Source organism: Poeciliopsis prolifica, unplaced genomic scaffold (assembly GCF_027474105.1).
Source record: "Poeciliopsis prolifica strain line A6 unplaced genomic scaffold, Auburn_PproV2 SCAFFOLD042, whole genome shotgun sequence".
In the NCBI taxonomy this organism is placed as follows: domain Eukaryota; kingdom Metazoa; phylum Chordata; class Actinopteri; order Cyprinodontiformes; family Poeciliidae; genus Poeciliopsis; species Poeciliopsis prolifica.
Genome location: NW_026562417.1, coordinates 1,280,133 through 1,299,927, shown reverse-complemented (window position 1 = coordinate 1,299,927; position 19,795 = coordinate 1,280,133). Strand labels below are relative to the sequence as shown.

The 19,795-nt window shown below is 39.1% G+C and overlaps 1 protein-coding gene across 2 annotated transcripts in view; it reads left to right on the top strand.

The window, feature by feature from the left end:
- Window positions 1–963: 963 nt before the first annotated feature.
- gramd4a (GRAM domain containing 4a) overlaps window positions 964–19,795 on the top strand; it is a 40,469-nt gene continuing 21,637 nt past the window's right edge. For both annotated transcript variants that reach the window (XM_055055603.1, XM_055055602.1), the window contains exons 1-3: window positions 964–1,340; window positions 10,615–10,828; window positions 14,360–14,480. In XM_055055603.1, the coding sequence (XP_054911578.1) occupies window positions 1,312–1,340; window positions 10,615–10,828; window positions 14,360–14,480 (364 nt within the window). In that variant the 5' untranslated portion in view covers window positions 964–1,311. The remainder of the gene's footprint in view (window positions 1,341–10,614; window positions 10,829–14,359; window positions 14,481–19,795) is intronic.

Here is a 19,795-nt window from a genome sequence, read left to right as displayed (position 1 = left end):
TGAAATTATTATTGAAAAAGCCTTCCAAGTTATTGTATTCTCCTAGGATACAAATGTAAAACTGTACATTTTGTATCATACACATAGTATATATGTTGGATTAGTATTCGTTTTGGTCAGAGGGACTACAGATGAAAACAAGGCTACTTGGGCTCAAGTAAATTTACATTTAATCCATTTGTTGGGTCCAGAGGCGGTTCTAACCCGTTTGGTGCCCTGGGTGCTTTTGGGATCATTATAATACAAAATGGAAAGCAAAGAAAGAAAAGAAAACAACAGCTTTGTATCATACCCAGAATAGGTTTGTAGCCTGCAGTAGTAGATGGACCCACTTTCTCCATTACGAATCAATTAAAGACTATTTTAATCTTTAATTGATTAATCCTTCTAAAACTTTACAAGTGTGCAGTGGTTCTGACTAGTATTTTTTATTTTCTTACCTTTTTACACATTGTGTTTTTTGTTTGCCCCAATCTAAGGTAGTTCTAATGCCAAATTATTTTTTAAAAATACTGTTTTATATGTATTTAACACTATAAATACATAAGTATGGAAGACTAACAAGGGACCTGACACCAAAAACATATCTTCAGGTAATCATCATAGTAATTACGTGTTTTTTTAAATCAATCAAATTTTATTTGTATCGCACATTTCAGCAGCAAGGCATTTCAAAGTGCTTTACATCATAAACACAAAAACACAAAGTCATGCATCATGGAATAAACAATACATTGTTACATATTACATTTCAAATACACAAATATACTCGAAATCACTTTCGAGTGTTTGAATGCAGTCCCCTGCTTAACCACCTGTTTTATGACAGTAGCGACCACAAGGTGGTGCTAAAGAGAGCTAACGCTGCTCACGTCCTGCCGTCTCCGAAACGCCCGTAAATAAACCGCGGCCCCTTTAAGAAAACGGCACTGACGATATTTCCTCGGCCCAGCTCCCCGCTTGTTTCTGTGATATCGACCAGAAAGAGCAGGGGCACGGCTAGTCTCTGAAAGCAGCGGGTCTTAACGGTGCACCCCGCGCAGGAGAAGGGCGCAACTGGTATTTCTGGGGGGGGAAAGAAATTGAAGTATTTCTTCCGTTTTTAATGACCAAGCCTGTCCGTCTAACCGCAACGAGCTGAGGAGGATACGGTCCTTTGGACGGTGCTGAGCGGAGAGCGCGGCGGACATTGCAGGGATGGAGGGACCGAGAAAGCAGTCGACGTCGTGAGGCTGAGAGACAGACGCCAATTTGGAGCAGCAGCAGGTGTACGGAAGGATAAAAGCAGAACCGGAGGGAATCTCAGTGTTCATGAAACTTTGCTACGATTTACGTGCTGGGTAAGGAAATGTATTTTACCTCTCTGCGACACTACAGCCAAAAAAACAACAACCATATAAATATATATATATTTAAATGTGACTATCCGAATGTTTGTGTTATATCGCCTCTTCAAAATAAAAACAATTCTCCCGTGTAGTCGAATAACAATAAAAACAGTGAGCAATTAACTGCGGGCCTAACTTCAAATTCGTGTTGAGTTCATTTGGTCGCCTCAACAGCTAAGAAAACAGACGTTACTTCCTTCCCACAGTGCAGGTATATCGGACGAGCTAACGCCGTTAGCCGCTGCCCTCCAGGGACAACTTAACGGGTCCACCAGGCACAGGTCCAGGGGTCCATGGCGTCTTAAGCCTTCAGTCGACGTAAAAGTCAATTCTGTCACTTAAACAGTTCCTGACAAAAGTTCTGCTACCTTTAACATCCTGTCAGCTACTAGCTTCATTGTTATTTATTGATAAAATGACACAACGTGGCTAATTATTCCTTTTGACGCTGTGTTTTTTGGTTTCCGCCCCCCCCCCACCCCGGAAGCCACCTGTGTTGTTTCATTTCAGCATAAATGCAACCGTTGATGGAAAGCCACGAAGTCCAGTTTTCCCTGTGTGCCATTCAGGGAGCTCTGAAAACACGTGGAAGAATCACCTTGAATACACTGTGGTGGCAGCATCATGCTGTGTGGTGGCAGCATCATGCTGTGTGGTGGCAGCATCATGCTTTCCCCCGTCAAAAACGATGGGGGAAAATGGCCAGATGTCAGAAGTAGCTCAGTTCAGGGAAGACCTGTTGGTGGATCCAAAAGATTCAGCCAGGCTCAGTACAAATAAGTAAAATATTAAAATTTTTGGCTGGTAAGAAGCCCAAAAATAAAGTGCATTGCGCCCTTTTTTTTTTTTTTTGTAAGACCATACAGAGGCAGACCTATAAAAACCAAACAAGGTGGTTCGGCCTCTTAATCTTTTCACTTGTGCTCTTGTTTCCTGTAACGCCTGCTCTTGCCCTATCATATGCAGTGTTGCATTTCATAGGGCACGACCTACACAATTATCCTCATGATGCTGCGGCCTCTGCCACCTCTTCTGAAGCGAGCCTTTCAAGGAAACGCATACAAACGCAAATGTATCAGACATCTACTCAAGCTGAACAATAGCAAGGTGATTAACAGGTGGATTATATTTAGAGAAAAGATACAAGAGATGAGACTTAAAAGCCTCTTCATTGCGTGTGATCTTTTCTTATGATTCAAAGCAGCAGTTGAGTAATGCAATTTCCTTTTACTGGCAGGTGTTGAAGTGTTTACCCTTTTTTTTGTAATAAACTGATTTGTCACATGAACAGAAAAACATAAGAGAGAAAATACCTTTTGTAACTCGCACCTTCAAAGTCTACATGAATTTTAAGCTGCAGGAATTTTATACAAGTGGAGATTGAAGTCTTAAAATAAGATAATTGCAGTAACATAATTGCACTGTAGATGAAAAATAAGATTTCATTTCATTTTATTTCAGTGTTAAGGAATTACTGGTTTTAGCAAAGTGGCAGATCAGATGCTGGAACTTATTTGTCAGTAGCTGCATTTCCATTACAAATGTACGTGAAACTTTTTTGATATTTCCCTGAAAAAACCCTCAAATTTGTAAAATTGCGACGGTTCCATTAAATCAGAAATGCAATTGAAATCCCACGCGAAAAGCTTGTCCACGTGATAAGTTGATAAAAGAACATGGCGGCAGATGTATAAGCTTACATATTCATATTTCACACACAGAACTAGCGCTCATCATCAGAGGAGTCGTCAACGTTTTCAGCTGTTGGAGCAACAATTCTGTTATATTTGGACCGGCTACGTATACATGTAGCGATTTTTGGCAAAATTGTCTAAAGCAATTTTTACAGAAGCACTATTGATTCAAAACTTTCAAATGGCAAACTGTGAGCCCTCTAGTGGTGTAAAAACAAACTAGCCTGAGGCAAAAAAAAAAAAAAATTATTGCACTTTTGCAAAATACATGTATTTCTTTACGAAGGGTTTCTCTCAGTGTATTATAAGCCTGGCGGGCCACCAGGCTTTACTTGAGCCACTACCAGGCTTATCATTGGTAATTTATCTTGGGTGTTTTTGAAATTGCCTTTTTTTTTTTTACCAACACTTTGTAGTTGGTGTTTAGGTATTAATCTTCCAGTCATCCAAAAATGCATAAGTATCAACATTTTGAAATTTTCTGTCAACCTTAAACATTTTTGTACTCAAAAACATGGCTGCCAGCTGGATGACTGTCCTAGCGCGCTGAGCAACGGGCTTAGCAAGTTTTTTTTTTGGGGGGGAAACCCTGTTTACACCTCAAAACCACCTCATCCTTGTGCAAAAAAACATTTTAGCGAAAAACATGAATGTTTTCTGTGAAGTTAGTTTATTTTCTAAATTACATTTTCTGCAATTTTATGGTCAGCCAGTGTTTCAGTAAGGATGCTGGCAGCCGATGCTACAGGAACTGTCAGTAAGGGAAAAAGTTTTTAAAGGTAGCCAACACTGTGCACTTCCTACAAATTGGTAAGGACGAAAAGAGACTGGGTTCATATACAAAACCTATGCAAACGTGCAGCGAGGGGAACAGAGCCACACATTATGTTTATGTAAACTGACAGTGTGACTGTGGTTGCCTCCACTTTGCAAGTCTTAGTTCACACAGCTACTGCCAGGAACCAGGATTACGACTGAAACAAGAAGTGTTAGTGTTATCATATTGTCCTTGGTTGTGTTTACTCCAGCATTAAAACCACCAAGCGAAGTTTCTGATCAGTAAGGTCAAAAGAAAACTAAATGCCCATTACTGTTTACCTTCTGTTCCAGAGTCACCTTACGCAAGAGTTCAAATTTGATTACTTTTTGATTTAAGTCGATCACCGGTTTCACGAGTGGCCAGATGGGCCGATTGGCGAGGATCTATCGATTGTTTATGTAACAGCGCAGTGAGATAATAGCAGCAGGATGAAGCTGTGTGTGCAGAGCAAGGACAGGAGTGGAAGGGACCGGTCTGCTGTCCTTCGTCTTCCTCTTCCTGTCGCCGCGGGAGAAGTATTATGATATTTCTCCTGCGGGGACATCCAGGCGATGATCGTGACCGTGTGGGAGTCGCTCCTACTTCAGCAGCTCTGCCTGCCTGTGCACCGATGCTGAGCTGCTGGAGTGATGTCATCCTTGTGCACGAGATCGCAACTCTGAAAAGGGGTTTAAGAAAACAAAAGATGGGCAAATGTCCCGTCGTTTTTGTGTTTGAGCAGCCATCTGCACTCTTTGCCCAGAGGTTTACATTAATATATTGTAGGAAAGCTGAAGTATTCACCTTGATCATGCCATTAATACTGCTTCAAAATGAGTTTTTCCCGTCTTTGTGACCCTGGGTCAACCTCCTAATGCCTTTTATAAAAACCAGGGTTCTCACTCAGTTTGGAAAGCTTATGACTTCCAGATCTGGATAAATGTGGTGAAAAGATGGCGCAGGAGGACTTTATTTTATCCGTTTTGCTCATTAATGTTATCAATGGACCCATCAGTTTGTTCACATCTCATCTGTCCATCCCTCCATCAAATTGTTTCTCCAGTTTTGTCCTCCCATTCAGTCTTCTGTCCATTCATCAAGCTATCTGTTTCTGTCAATTATTTTGATTTTCTGTCTATCTGTTGATCATTTCAAACATCTGTCTGTCATAAAATCAACTTGAACTTTTTTTTTTTCTTTTCTTTTTTTAAATAGTTACAGCTTGAGAACTCTGGAAAGTTTGAAAATGTAGAACTCATATTCTCATTAAAACCAAGAAAATGGAAGACATCACAGCAGAGCCATTTAAAAAGTCATTCTTTTCTAGCACTAAAATACATAACCTTGTTAAATGCTTGTTTTTGATAATTTACTGTAAATTACTCTATTGTGTTTTTATGGTGTAATTCTAACACTTCGAGGTGCCTTGCTGCTGAAATGACTCAAAATTTAACACCAAAAATTTTTACAGGGAACTTTCAAGAAGAAACTCACAATTTGAATCACATTTTGACATTTTTGATTTGACACGACAGAATATCACTTGCTTCATATTTGTGCTCTCCCACAAGCAGCATACTTTATCTCAGTTATTAATCAGCGTGACAACAGCCATTTTATTTCTCCCTCTGACCATCTGTTACAACTTTCTAGCTTTTTTATTTTATTTTTTTATTATTATAAGTGAACCAAACAACATTTCATGCCCAGCCTGGCAGCTGAGGTATTTAAAGGTCATGCTAATCCCTCTGTGTGCCTGAGTATCTTATGAAACCGGGCTAAAGTTGAGCGCGGTTCCACAGACGAGTGTCTCAATGTGACACTGCCTGTATCGTTTAGAGACCCACCGTCCCGGACCAAGACGAAAAATGATTGGTATGATGACATAAGTTGATATCTGGAAGTGGAAACTGTGTCGTTTAGCAGAGCAGAAGCGCTGTTTTGATGAACAGGAACTTATTATAGATGAGTGCCTAATGTCCTGGAAAACACCCGCTTTCACAGAAGGGCTGCTGGTTCACTGGCTTCACTTTCACTTTTTCTCTTGCATGCAGAGTTTATTGACAACCACGACAACGGGGCTGTTATGGTTGGATATAGCATTGCATCCTTTTTTCATATACAAGCAAAAGTTTTGTCTGACACGTGAAAATGGTTTGCTCTAAAGGTTAATGTTGATATCCAGCTGGGAAAAAGTTTTTTTTTTTTTTGTCTTAAACAACAAGAAACTTAATGTTTTAAATGTTGAAAAATGTAAAAGAAATAGAATATTTTGGGGAAGTGCTGTAGAAGTAATCAACCAAGGCCACAAAGCAGTAAAAGTCATCCTTACATAATTATTTAGAAATTGTAAGTCAAAGGAAAAGTGTCCGTTCTCTTATGAGCTGCAGAATCAGGATGTGAATATAATGGGTCTTATAAAAAATGCATTGGTCCTGATCCTGAGATGGATGGAGAGCCGAAAATGTAATCTTGGCTTCGTGTTCGTGAGAGTGGAGCTGAAGTCGTATTTTATTTAATATACTGTATAGGATTGAAATGAACTTTCATCTGTCTGACTTTTACCACATATACAAAGGTTAGTCACTTAGTTTCCTCATTTTGAAACTGAGTTTCTTTCCACGGTGAACAGAGTGGTTTATCAACACTAAAAGCAACAAATGTCTCCGTTTAGAGCAACCATAAAATTTAAAATGTTACATCATGACTGTTCGGGTCAGTCTTTTCTTTGCTACCTTCAGATCTTGTGCACAAACATTTAGTTGGTAACTTCTGATTTTATATCAGAAGTCGTGGATGTACATGTTCTATTTACCGTATTGGACTATAAGCCATTACTTTTATTATGGACATTTCTTGGTACATTTTAGATATTGATCAGATTTGTCCACTATGATTTCTCTAGATTCTAAAATTTTCGAATGCTTCTTCTAAAAGGCTGCAAACATTTTCATATTCAACTTTTTCAATCATATAAGGATGAAACGGAGCAACTCGGCTGTATTATGTCAAAATGTTTACAGTCCTGCACTGACTGTAAACATTTTGCTTAAACTATGACTAAGAAGCATTAATCGCGGGTCAGCAAGCCAGGGCTCAGTGACCGTCTTGTGATCGGCTGTAGTAGCGATTGTGACCGAGAGTAACCTCAAGCTTCAGGGTTTATTAACGGAAGATTACTTCTGAGACACACACATCTCCACTCTGCTGCACGACATTAAGCTTGTATCAGTGATGCAGAGGGAGCTTGTACCACTATTCAACCCTGACTAATGATCACAAATACAAACATTACCAGCTCACACTTGTTTTTAGTTTCCCCCCACCCCTACTTTTTTTGACGTGCTCATTTGTTGGTATATTTTCTAAGCACGTCGTCATTTCTGTGTAAGCGGCACCGACTTAACGATGAGGTGAAGGTGTTTGGAAAAGGTTTTTGTGTTTGCACTTAGTGAAGCAAATGACTCATGAGGGCTGTTTATTTGCTCGCATTCAGTGATCAGACCTTGAGCTGAGACCCACTCTTCTTCTTCCTCCTCCTCCTCCTCCTGTCCTCTCCTTACTTTTATTCATGCCTTCTGTTTGGGATATGGTTCTGCAGCACAGAACAAATGTCTGAAAAGAAAATAAATAAATAAATGAGCGAGAGGCGCCCTGAAGGAAAGGAGGGAGTGGAAAACGTGTCATGCTCTAGAAGAATAAATGTTGCGTTTTAATGTAATTCAGTTAAACTACTTTTTAATTTAAGTTATTTTTTTTTATTTGTGTACTTGAGTACAGGTTGCCAGAGCTGGTTTAGTAATGGAAAGAGACGAATGTTATCGTGGGAACGCGTTTAATTTTGACAGGTGTCCTAACAACCACTAGAGAGCCTTTCTTAACCCAACACTCGCTCTTTCCACTCAGCCCCCTGCAAAGGAAACACAAACCCGCCAGTCATCTGTAACTTCTGCATACACGTGGGTGGCGCACGGAAACTTAATATTTGTGTGAAAAATTGTCGAATAGAAACCTCTTCCCACATTTTTTCCCCCCCGACACTTCTTCTTGTTCAATGTCTCTGCTGCTCTGTGCAAGGTCATGTCAGCATTGAAATTCAGCTCTGAAATCATAACGGTTAGTCCTGATTTCACTGTGGTAAATTTATAAATTCGTCTAGAGACTAGAAGCAGAGCAAGTGTGGACACTGAATGTAATTTGTATGATTTCAAACTATTAGCTGACCTGTTCAGGAACTACAAATGGAAACTAGGTTAAGGTTTTATTGTGAGTTTTTGCCTGTTGTCCATGTTGAATAATAAACTTAAAAATTAATTTTCAGCTTATTCAGTGTGTATTTATGAAGCTAAATCGGGGCCATAAAGTTTGCTTCAAAATAACATATTTGAAATAAAAGATTTTCTCTGAAACTGAGAATAACTTTGAATGTGAGAAATTGTTTTGACCTCTCAAATATTGTTTGTTCAGTTTCAGAATTATGTTTTAGTTTCAGCTTTTTTGTTTAAGTTTTATTTTCATTAAATACTTTTTTATGGATCCAATTTAACTCTGTAGGTATTAAAGGCAGTGGGCATCCACCCAAATGGCCAATGTTATTACTTGGATTCAATGCCTACTTCCTTAAATATAAAATGAAATCTGGTTATTAAGGAGGTCAGAAAAAGACTAATATTTTGCAATAAATTCCACACATTTGAACAAGACAGTTCAGCTCTAATATTTGTACCACCATCATACAGCAGCCCTTGGACAAGCCAATTAGTTGAGACTGGAAATGTAAGCTTCTGTAAACATACCTTTTTGTTTGTTTTACAAGATTAATTCTACATTTAATGATTATTTTTCTTTAAATTTTTCTATCGAGTATTGAGCAAACATTCCTGCCTTGGCTCCTCTGCATGTAAATTAGAAACGCAACAGAGTAGCAGTGTGTTAATCATTGTGCTACTTCCTTTAGTCATAAGTCCTATAATTGGCAACGGACCGAGATCATAGAAGTGGGAGATCAATCATAGTGAAGTAAAATCCTGTGGGAATTCATGGAGTCAAAAAAAAAACCCCTACATGTATAGAAAGGATATTGATGAAGGAAATGGCCCTCAGCACACCTCTGCTTTCTATTGATTTCTTTCTTACAGCTATTTGAAGCTTCCTGCGCAACATAAATATTCAAAACTCAACGAAGAATTCATGATACCTTTAGAAGTACTGCAGTTTTGAGAGTTTTTTCACTTAAAACAGTTTCATTGCTCAGGTCTTCAATTAATTTCAGTTGTTGTCCTTAATCGAAAAAGTTTTCAGTCCTACTAATTTGTTTAAACTATTTTATTGTAGGTTAATAAAGAAAAGCCAAGATATAATGTCTGGCCTCTGTTTTGAAGGTAGCATTATTTTCATTCCAGATCTTTTCTTCAGATATAGCTTTGTCATCTTGTTGTGTGACAGTCCTCAATCAAGCAGATTAAGTAATCTTAAAGGATTATACAAAGAGCAACTCCTAATCCGTCACCGAATCGACAAATCCCATCATTAGGTAAACAACGCGGATGTTTGGACGGCTGCTCATATCGGAGAAAGCATCATATATCTGTTAAGTCACATTAAAGAAAACCAACATTCGTTTTTCATTATTATATTGTCACATTTACAATATGTATGGAAGTGTAATTGTCTTTTGCAACCTAAACGTTTCCTGCGCACGCTCTGTGAGCTTCGTGTCATCAGGCTCCTGATACCAGCGCAGCGTTTTGGCCAAAGCTTTACTTTTGGAAGCTAAATCAATCTGGGGTCATAAAATCCGCTGCAGCCAGAAGAGAAACGAGATGTAATCATCCCACGTTTCAGTCTGGGCTAAAGGGTGAGACCAACCGTTTTAACCCCACGGAGATGAGGTTAAAACCGAAAGAGCATTAAAGGTTACAGCGGTCACTACGTCACCCCGTTGGACCTTTTTAAGTAAAGGTGAAGAGGGCTTCAAAGTGCTTACAGTGATGCTCACTGTGAACTGATGGCATTTGTAGGGTTCCAGTGATTATGGTTTCTGGAAGAGTAGTAATATCCAACCTCAAACTTGAATGTATTTTTATTTGACAGACTATCAAAGCAGTGTAAGGTTTTTCACAGTTGGTTTGATTGGAGGCTATAATGTGTTCTCTGCAGAACATGTTATTGGAGTGAAGGGAAAAATGGCATACATTGATACATTTCGTATCAATGTATTTCCACTTACAAATGATGCACAATTGTGTTCATGTCCCATAAAATACTAAAACATTTGACAATTTTGGTTGTAATGTGAAAATTTTTTTCATAGGGTGCTTATTAGGGGTATGTGATAAAACAATTTAACCAATGAATCTCTGTTTTTTTGGGGGTGTTTTTTTTTTTTTTTTTTTCAGAATTATATTTATTGAATTTTTTATTTATTTATTTTTTTTTGCCTATAGCTTTTTCACATCTTCTATTTTTTTGGACTTTGAATTCAGATAAACTACCACAATGTTTCTTTTTGGTTTTTTTATTTCTTTTTCCAATTTTTTGGGGTAATTTTAAGACATTCTTTTTTTAAATGGCATCTTTACTCTGTTGGTTTTGTGACTATATTATTGTATTTCTTTTCTGGTATAACTGCAGGGATGATTGAAATAAAAAACAATTTTTAAAACAATTTCATTTGCCGTTTATTTTTTTTAGTAAAGAAACCAAGAAAAGCTAATTTTTAAATCACCCACAGGGTTGCCGTCCGCCATGTTAAGGTAAAGCCCAGGTGCGCGGTGTTGACCATGCTAAAGCGCCTGGACAAGATCCGCTTCCGAGGTCCCAGGTCGAGAGACGACTTCCCGGATCTGGGCGAGTCGCCGCCTGCCTCCGACACCGAATGTAACGACGACGTGCCGCCGAAGCCCCGAGCGGCTTCGCGGGACACAGAGGACGTCCTGCGAGACCCTGTGAGTGGTTATTTCCTGTCTTTATAAATTGAAACGTTATGCAATAGTTTGCTTTTTTTCAATTCAGCTGGCTGGGGTCAAAATAAATGCTGTTTTTATTACAATCCATGGGAGTGAAGCTTCTATCCTTTGTAATGGAGCATTTCCTCTCCAGAGGAAAAACATGATCTTTCACCCGAGGGATGTTGTTTTTGTCCCTCAAAGATAAAGAACTAGCATGAGAAGGAAAAGAGGACGAAGAAAAGAGTTCCTCATAATTAAAGCAAAAAGAGAGAGATGAATCTGATCAGGATTAATGGTGGACATGACATCGAGATGGCAATCTGCTTGTGCGCAACAGAGGAAATAGGAGCAGCCGTGATTTGAGATATCAGAGAGCAGGAAGGGGATGGAAAATATAAGAGATGAGATTAAACCAGAGAAAACGGGTGAAGGAGGCATGGAGACTTGAATTTGACGTCAAGAGATTGAACTCCTTGTTGTCCTCTCTTCTTGCATCTAGGTGGGTGGAAGAAACTGTCCCTTCTGGCGACTAAAATTACCAACATTGTCGTCATCGTGTCCTTGCACAGATAGAAAGATGTTCAAATTGAAAGTACTTTATTTTTTATCACTTGCTCACTGGAAGCCAAGGGGATCAGTGTCCTCCTTTTGAAATTATTCACTTTAATTTCAAATGTACCTCATATGGAATATTATCCTGAAAATTTTAATTCACTGAAGGGACTGAAAAGTTTCTAAAATGTTTTCATCCGAAAAAGGAAAAATAAAAACTTAAGATTTTCTAATTTTCCTTCAAGATTCTTTGCTGTGTGTTTTCATATCTACCCCTGAGCCTTTTAACTAGTGTTTTGTTTTTGTCAAGATATGCAGTAATATTTGCCTTTGTAAGCACCAGCCAACCAGGAAGACATCGCCCACATCAGAGCAGTGATGAGTCACGCTCTAAACCCCAAAATAGACGAAGCTGGCTCTCACGTCTGCCGGGACACACACATTCAGACATGCATGTCATTTTACTTAAACATGCCTTAAGGTTTAAAACTATCTGCACCACATGGTTTTGGGAAGAATCAAGTGTGTGTATGTTATGACAAGGTTTTTAGCTGGTGTTCATGCAAACTCACCCACTTTGACTAATGGTCTTTCTGCTGTGACTTTAATGATCACATTAGGCTTGATTTAGAATAATTATACTGGTTAATTAAGGAATAAAACATTCATAGTACAAACTGTACTGTGTTGTTTTTGTTTTTTATTTGCAAGAATGGCATAATGCATCAGGAAAATGCCAGCATCTGTATTTCCAAATAAATGCAATTGCCAGTTGCCTTCAAAAGTCGCCTAATCAGTTAATAGATCGACCAAGACTTTGCTGTCAGCTGAAACTGATTGACAGGGTTGGGTAGACATTAATCAGAGAAGCAATCAACAAGAGTGGAAAGAAGAAATCCCATCTGCAGTTTGCCATGAGAAATGTAGCTCATGGAAGTTGATGTGAATCCAGAGCTCTCCTGGTATAAAGCTGAGTGAGGCTGCAAAGTACTAGCTCACCCTCCAGCAGGAAAAATGCCTAAACCTCTAGGAGTTACAATGGCCTGATAGAATCAAGATAAGTTTGCGGGTTGGAATGGCCCCAACAACGGAAACTCGCAAATTCTGACTGGGCCTGAATACAATTAAAGTAAATATTAAAGTGTCTACAGTTCTTTTTGTCCTCTATTAGTGAGTTGTCACTTCATTCGTTAAAGTTGTTAATGAAGTGTTTATGGAGTTCCAGTGACTTCAAAAAACAAAATGACCTGAACTCGGGCTCCCTATGTGTTCACATACTGACCGTACTATGTTGATGTCTTTGCTACCACAGTTGCTGTTGTACAGGAAACCCTCTAATACACAAACAAACAATGCTTAGCCTTGTTTGTTAGCCTGGTGACCCGCCAGGCTTATAATAAGCTGGCGGAAACCCTGAAAGAGTTGCAGTTTTCAAATGCATACCAAAGAAGAAACTGTTTAAGAATCTTGTGAGACCCAAGAGGACATTTTCTGCCACAAAGTAGGACATGTTCTCTCATTCTGTACGGCAACCATGTGATCCAGAAGAAGACTGATGTTCTTGTTGGGGATATTCCCTCATCCTGGTCGCGGTGGCAACATTCATGTTGAAGATCCAGCTATGTGGATGCTGGGAGAGCTGTTCAGTAAACAGGACATGCCTTCAGAGCAGACTTGGAAGTGGATTAAATCTGCTCGTCGACGCATCTCACTCCCACTCTCATCCTGTCAGAGGCGGGACGAGAGTAAATCTGAGAAACCTCGGAGTGTCCTGAATTCAAAGCAGACTCTTCCGGTTCCCCCGGACTGGCCGCTGGAAATGTTTATTGGAATAATCTGGGGTGACTTCAAGATTTTCCAAATCCAAATTTTGCGTTTGAAAACTAGATATTTTACTATAACACAATTTTACAATATTGATCTCAGTTTTCACTGTGTATTATTTGCATGTCAGTTTTTAAGCAGCATGCTTATATATACACAAACGTGTCCCATCGTATCAAACGAAGAATGATGACGGTCCTGTCAGGCTAATTTCAGCCTCCATCATTAAGAGGAAGAGCGGATAGGCAATAATTGACCCGCCGATGATCATTAGTTGTGACGTCGGCAGCGCTCGACCTACTTGTGCTACCCAGTTGGGGGGAGATCTGATGGCATCAAACATCCTGCAGGTGTGTTTACCATCTGTGGATCTTGTCGTCATGATGCAGAGACCGGCAAACTGAGCCGATAATGCAGCAGAGCTTCCTCCTCCTTTCCCTCATCCTCCTCCATGTTTTCAGCCTCCTGTTTTATTTATGTCTCACACCCTACGATTACTGAAGACGCTCTTGTTTGTTTTTCTGTCAAGTACTTCTTTGTTTAAGGGTGCTCGATCCGTCCTTACGCTAATGTCCCGAGAGTCATCTTTCGTTTTTCGTGCTGCCTCTTCCCTTCTACGTCTCGTTTTTATCAGTTTGAGACGTTGCAGTGCATCTGAACGGGAAAACCGTTCAATCGGTTCCGGCTGCAGTCGGCTATAAGCTGCTGCTGCAGCATTTCCGTGTGAGTGTGCGCGTGTGCGCTTGTGTGTTTGGCAGAAGTCTTAAAGGACCCTCGCTGTAGATGCTCAACCTGCAGTGCTCATCCTCCACTAGCACAGTCATCTCTCTGCTCCTTGCATCACCCGTTCTCCCGACTCTGCCGTTCACTGATTCCACCTTGCCTGCTTGTTGTGTGTGTTATTGTACGTCAGGGTCGAAAACGGTTTGAGTCATCAAACCGTTTTCAACGGTGGGGGGGGAAAGCGGGGGATTCTCCTCTTCCTGGCTCCTGCTGGTCCTAAACCTGGAGAGGAAACATTTGTGAGTCATGGCTCCGCGCTGATCTGAGTGTGTGTGTGTGTGTCGGATCATGTAGGCTTTTCCTGTTCAAGTGCTTAAATTTCTTTAAAATTTTGATTTCACTTATCTTTGACTGCGTGTGTGTGCGCAGGCTGGTTCGGGGTCTCCCACCATGGCAGCTGCCGTTCAGGACTTCCAGAGGTCGGAGTCGGAACGCCTCAGCGAAGTCAAAGGTCACTTGGAAATTGCCTTATTGGAGAAACATTTCTTGCGTGAGTACACACATGCACACACATACACACGTATAGGGCTGCAACTACTTGATTATTCTGTTATTTATTCTGATTAATTGGATTAAAAAAATTGTCCCATTCTACTGATTTTTCATTTAATCACTTATGTGTCTTTATATAATATCAAGAAATATGTTAAAGCTGCAGCAGGTAACTTTTACAAAAAAAAATGTTTGATTGAGGCAAAAAATCAAGCTCTTCTGCCAGGGCTGTCAGTACTAACTATAGAAATAAACTACTCAATCAGAAACAACCAATCAGAGATAGAAAGAATGTCTTAGCGCTGTCAACCATTCGCATGCTCATCCCATACACCTTGGTCTCTGCTTCGCCGTCGCTGGCTCACCTGCCACAAATGCTAAGTCTGGTTAGCATAGCCACCGACAATGGTGGATGAATGGTTTTTCTGTAACAGTGAGTTGTTTCTCTAACATTAGCACAGAGCACCATTGATTGACAGCACCAACCTACCTGTCTCATATTATACTAGCACAATATGATGACAGTGTTGTCAAATATGGAAAAAACATATTTTTGTACAACTTGCATATTGCAGCATTAAAAGATGCAAATAAACAAATAATTCATTTTCCTTTGGGATTAAGAAAATAATATTTCTTTTGCTTAAATCTTTTACCGATATTCAACCAAGTGGAGCTAAAACTTTGACACTTGAGTTAGTGGTAAAACATATTGCAGACAAAGATGTTCTCATTTTAATTGCAAAATGTGTATAAACATACTTTGTGTAGTTTGTGTTTTAATACAATTCTAAGTGGTTTTTTTTGTTGTTGTTTTTTTTTTTTTTTTTAGTAAATAACCTTTTTTTGAATCTGGTTAGCGATTAATTAATTACTTAATAAGTTGACGATTATTTGAATAACTGTTTCATCGTGATTAATCGTTTGAGACCTGCTTCTCTGTGCACGCGTCTTCAGACTTGTGACTTGTGGTTCCTGCGGGCTAAAGCAGGACTGAGCCTCATGTCCAGGTGTCTTATGTAAACCGCAGCAGGAAGACGACTCCATTTGCATGAACGTCTCGGCTCCAGAAGTCTTGCTGACATTACTAGTTCCTCACTTCTCTAAAATCAAAGCAGTGTGACAATGAGCACGTGCGAACGGGTTTTTGTCGGCATCAGCCAGATGAACATTTTTCTGTCTGCTTTAAAGTGGAAGCATCTTGTGTTGTGCTTTGTGATTTGACAGTCACATTGTTCGCACTTCTTCAAGTTGAACAACTGTTACTCAATGTCACAACGCACTGTGATGCTTGCCATCAGTCTCAAGTTCTTGTTCAACCCTGCGATGTGCTAACAAATGAGCGCAAGAGGTCAAATGATCTTCCATGACGCTGTAATCTGATGCTGGTTTGGACTCAGACATCCTGTTTTGGTCGTTGTGTGTTGGCAACCTTGAAATGATTCTGAAAGCAGGCAGCTGCTGGGCCAAGGCTAATCAGTTTACCCATTCTACATTTAATTGTTGGAGATTTTGTGATGCTATCGAGCAGGAACGCACTCTGTGATCCCAAGCACACTCGATCAATCGGTCTTAATTAAAAAGCTATGGAAAAATGTTGGCGGTCTGGAGAAACTGAAGTATGTATGAAGTTTAACATGGAGTATTAAAAGATTAAAGTCATAAAATTACCAGAATAGAGTTGCTCGAGAATAAAGTTGAAATTATATGAAAATAAAGTCTAAAAGAACAAAGTTATTATATTTAGAGAGTAAAGCAATATTATGATAATTTCAGTTGTAAATTAGGGATTGTTGAGCATCTTGTGAAATTATACTTTTATGGTTTTACAAATAAGAAAGTAAGTTATTCTTGTACTACAACTTTATTTTAGTATTATTTTAACTTTACTCTTTTTTTCTTAGCATGGCCTTAATATTCTGTCTTAAAGTCCGACATTGTTCACAAGAAATGTCTGATGCTAACATTGTTTAATTGCTCTAAGCCATTTAGTGGATGCATTTTAAAGGTTTGTGTCAAATTTCTATTCAGCTTTGAGTGTAGTTACATTACGAATTGTGCCATAATCAGATTTTGTTTTGCGTGATTCAAACCTCACATATAGGTTTCTCTGTTGTGCCAGTTTGTTTGGTTTTTTAAATATTTATACGCACACACCATATTTCAATCAAAAGCAATGAAACTACTCCAGTTTATTTGTATTATTATTCAATATTTGTGGGTTTTGAGGTTGGCTTTGCATAATTACTGTGCTGCTGCCAGCCTATTTTTAGTTTCACTTTGACTGCATGAGATTTGCATTCAGCGCAGCAGCTGACAGCACACCAGCTCTGTGACGTCTGGGGAAAAAGCCCTCTGTTATAAAGCCAGCGCTTAGACATATTAAATAATCACAGCTAACTGTATTTTTTTCTTTTTTTTCCCTCCGTCCAGTTGAATGAAAACGTCCCAACTTGCTTTCCTAACACTAAGAGACAATCTTTGGGAATCACCGTTACATCATTCCTCAGTGAAAAACAAATCTGGACGATGATTACAGTGAGCTCTCTGTGCTGTCCAGTAAGAATTGTCCTGCGGTGTGTAATGGGCTGTGAACTGTCCCCGCCCATGTACACACACTTTCCCTTTGTTCCTGTATATCTAATGGAGATAGGAAGAGATGCAGAGGGAGCGTGTGTGTGAATGACAGGGAATACCTCGGGCCATGTCCTCTCTTCTAAAGCCTCTTAGAGAGCTATAAAGTCCAGCTACATTGTTGCACCGCTACATGAGCTCTTCCTAGTTTTTAATTCTTTTTTTACCCTGAACTTTCTTTCTCTCATCCATTAAATAAATCCTCCAACCTTTCTTTTCCTTATATCGTCATTCATCCAAATTGTCCTTGAGTTAAATCGTTCTCCTTTCATTTCCCTCTCGTCAGACGTTTGAAAGAAACGCAATAACTACAACCAAAACCAAAAAATATGTATATATATAAATATACTGGAGCAGAGGTGATGTTACTCATTCGGACTCCATCTTCTCCATCCCTCTCGTTTTTCCCAGTTATCCATTTGTCTTCATCCCCTTTCCCGTCTCCGGGTGACGTAATCGGCACTCACCACCTAATGGGGCCCAGCACTTCCAGCCTTGTGGCCTTGTTGTCTATTTCTACTTGCGTTATGATATTGTAGTCAACCAACATACAATGGAGTACTACTCGGCTCACGCGGTTGTACGTCAGCAAACAGATGCAGACTTAGGCGCTTATATAGCATTTGTCATTAGTGTGAGCTGAAGAGATTAAGTGTGTGAAACAAAACCTTTTAGCGAACAATGTACTTTGTAGTATCTTTTCTGGACTAGTTGCATAGAAGAACAAGTTATAGTTTTTAAGTTTGTTGGAGTACGGCGAGTCTAGAAATATTTTATGAACAGAAACCGCAACCCCCCCTTTTTTTTTTTCTTTTCTTTTTTACCCTTGGTAGGGAATTTAGATTAGTGCCCTAAACACAAACTCTTAATATTGTTTGGATGGTCGGACACAATTTAAATGCATAAATGTTCAGTTTAGAAATGTGCTATATGGGTTTAGTTTTAGCATGATATTTTGTGGTGCTATTCTGATGAGTGTCGACAAAAACAGTTTATTGCTCCTCTTTTAAATAGCCGTTTCAATGAAATGGACATAAATCTTTTGAAAAACAATACCCATTTTTATGCTTCTTTAGTAAACCATCCAATGAAAGGAATTTGTATCACTATACTGTACACAGTACTGCATTTAATCATATTTTTAAATGTGACATTTAAAAATATAAATTACACAAACGGTTGGGAAAATGGTAAAACTATCCATTCTGACATATGGACAACTTGGGGAGATTTAAATGTCATGAAAAAATCATCACAATAAGTCAGTGAAGATGAGATAAATGTCGACCTCTGGTTTAGTTTCTTGCGTGCTGTTAAACGGAAGCTCAATTGAAACTGTTTTTTAGTTTCTTGACACTTCAAACCGACCTTTCGCCCTCTAATCTTGAAATGATGTGAGGCAGATGGGAAGGTGCAGCAGTTTTTCATTTTCAAACCCAGATTTGTCACGTCAATAAATAATTTACCTCTTATTGACCAGTTTTATAACAAAGTATATTTTTTCATGTCTTCATGAGAAATTTCCGCTACAGATGGTCTAGTTGAAGACTCCCTTTGAGATTGTTTTGAAACTACTTGATTTGTGAACATTTTCACTCAAAGAAAAGCTGCCTGAACGCATCATGACTTCTGACAACCTTTTGATGTTACAGTTGCTGCTTTTTTTCCCTGCCTTTGCCTTTCTTCATTTCAGTTTCATGTTCAGTCATTTCTTCACACATACCTTCTGATCTAAATGCAACAAACTGCATGAATTTAAATGGACTTCCTCATTTTATATACCTCTGCTGCTAAGAGCCAACCTTTTCATGTTGGAGGTTTTGCTCAAAATACCAACATCCATACTGAGGAGTGTCAGCAGAACCTTTTGCCTCTACTAGGGTAGAGATTAGGTTTTTCCAATAGGGCTTGCACATGATCAATAAAACATGTAGTTCAGATTTTTTTTCTGAAACTTGAGAGGATGCCATTAATTACAATTAATCTACATGTTATTGATCTCCTTTTTTTTTTTTTACTTTAGTGATTTAGGTGATAAAAAATAAAAAGTACCAAGATTGACTGCTGCAAACACTAATTATCTCTAATAATTATTCAGTTGCTCACATATCAGTAGCAGACCAGCTGGCTTCATTTTTCTTTTTTGTTGACAAACAGGACGGAAATATTAGATTTGAAGGATTTTAGCATTGAGCTAATTTACCGGGCTATATATAGAATCCCTTTGTGCAAATTGCTACGTTAAAGAGCTGAAATGAACCGATCCCCCTGCTGGTGGTGTAATGTCAGAGGGTGGTACCAGTGGAAATCACCTCATGCCGTTATATTAGCCGGCTTAACTTGCTAAGCTTTCATAGCTTCCCACGACTTCCTCCTCTTAGATCTCTCTTTACCTCGACATTTTGATCATGGCTGTAACTATTTCTATATATTTTTTATGTTACAAAGCACACCGAGTGTTTCTTTCCTGTAATCAGACCCTCTCTTTGTTCTTTTTTAAAAATTTTATTTATTTTTTTTAACAGTTCTATGAAGTTAGAAAGCGCTGCGTGCGTTTCCTGTGTTCGGTTTGTATTGAAGGTCAGCGTGCGACGCTTTAAACTCGGCAGCGGATCGATGCGGTGTCCAAGCCGCTGCCCTACTTCAAACTGGGCAGGGGAACATGGTGCTCTGCAGCTG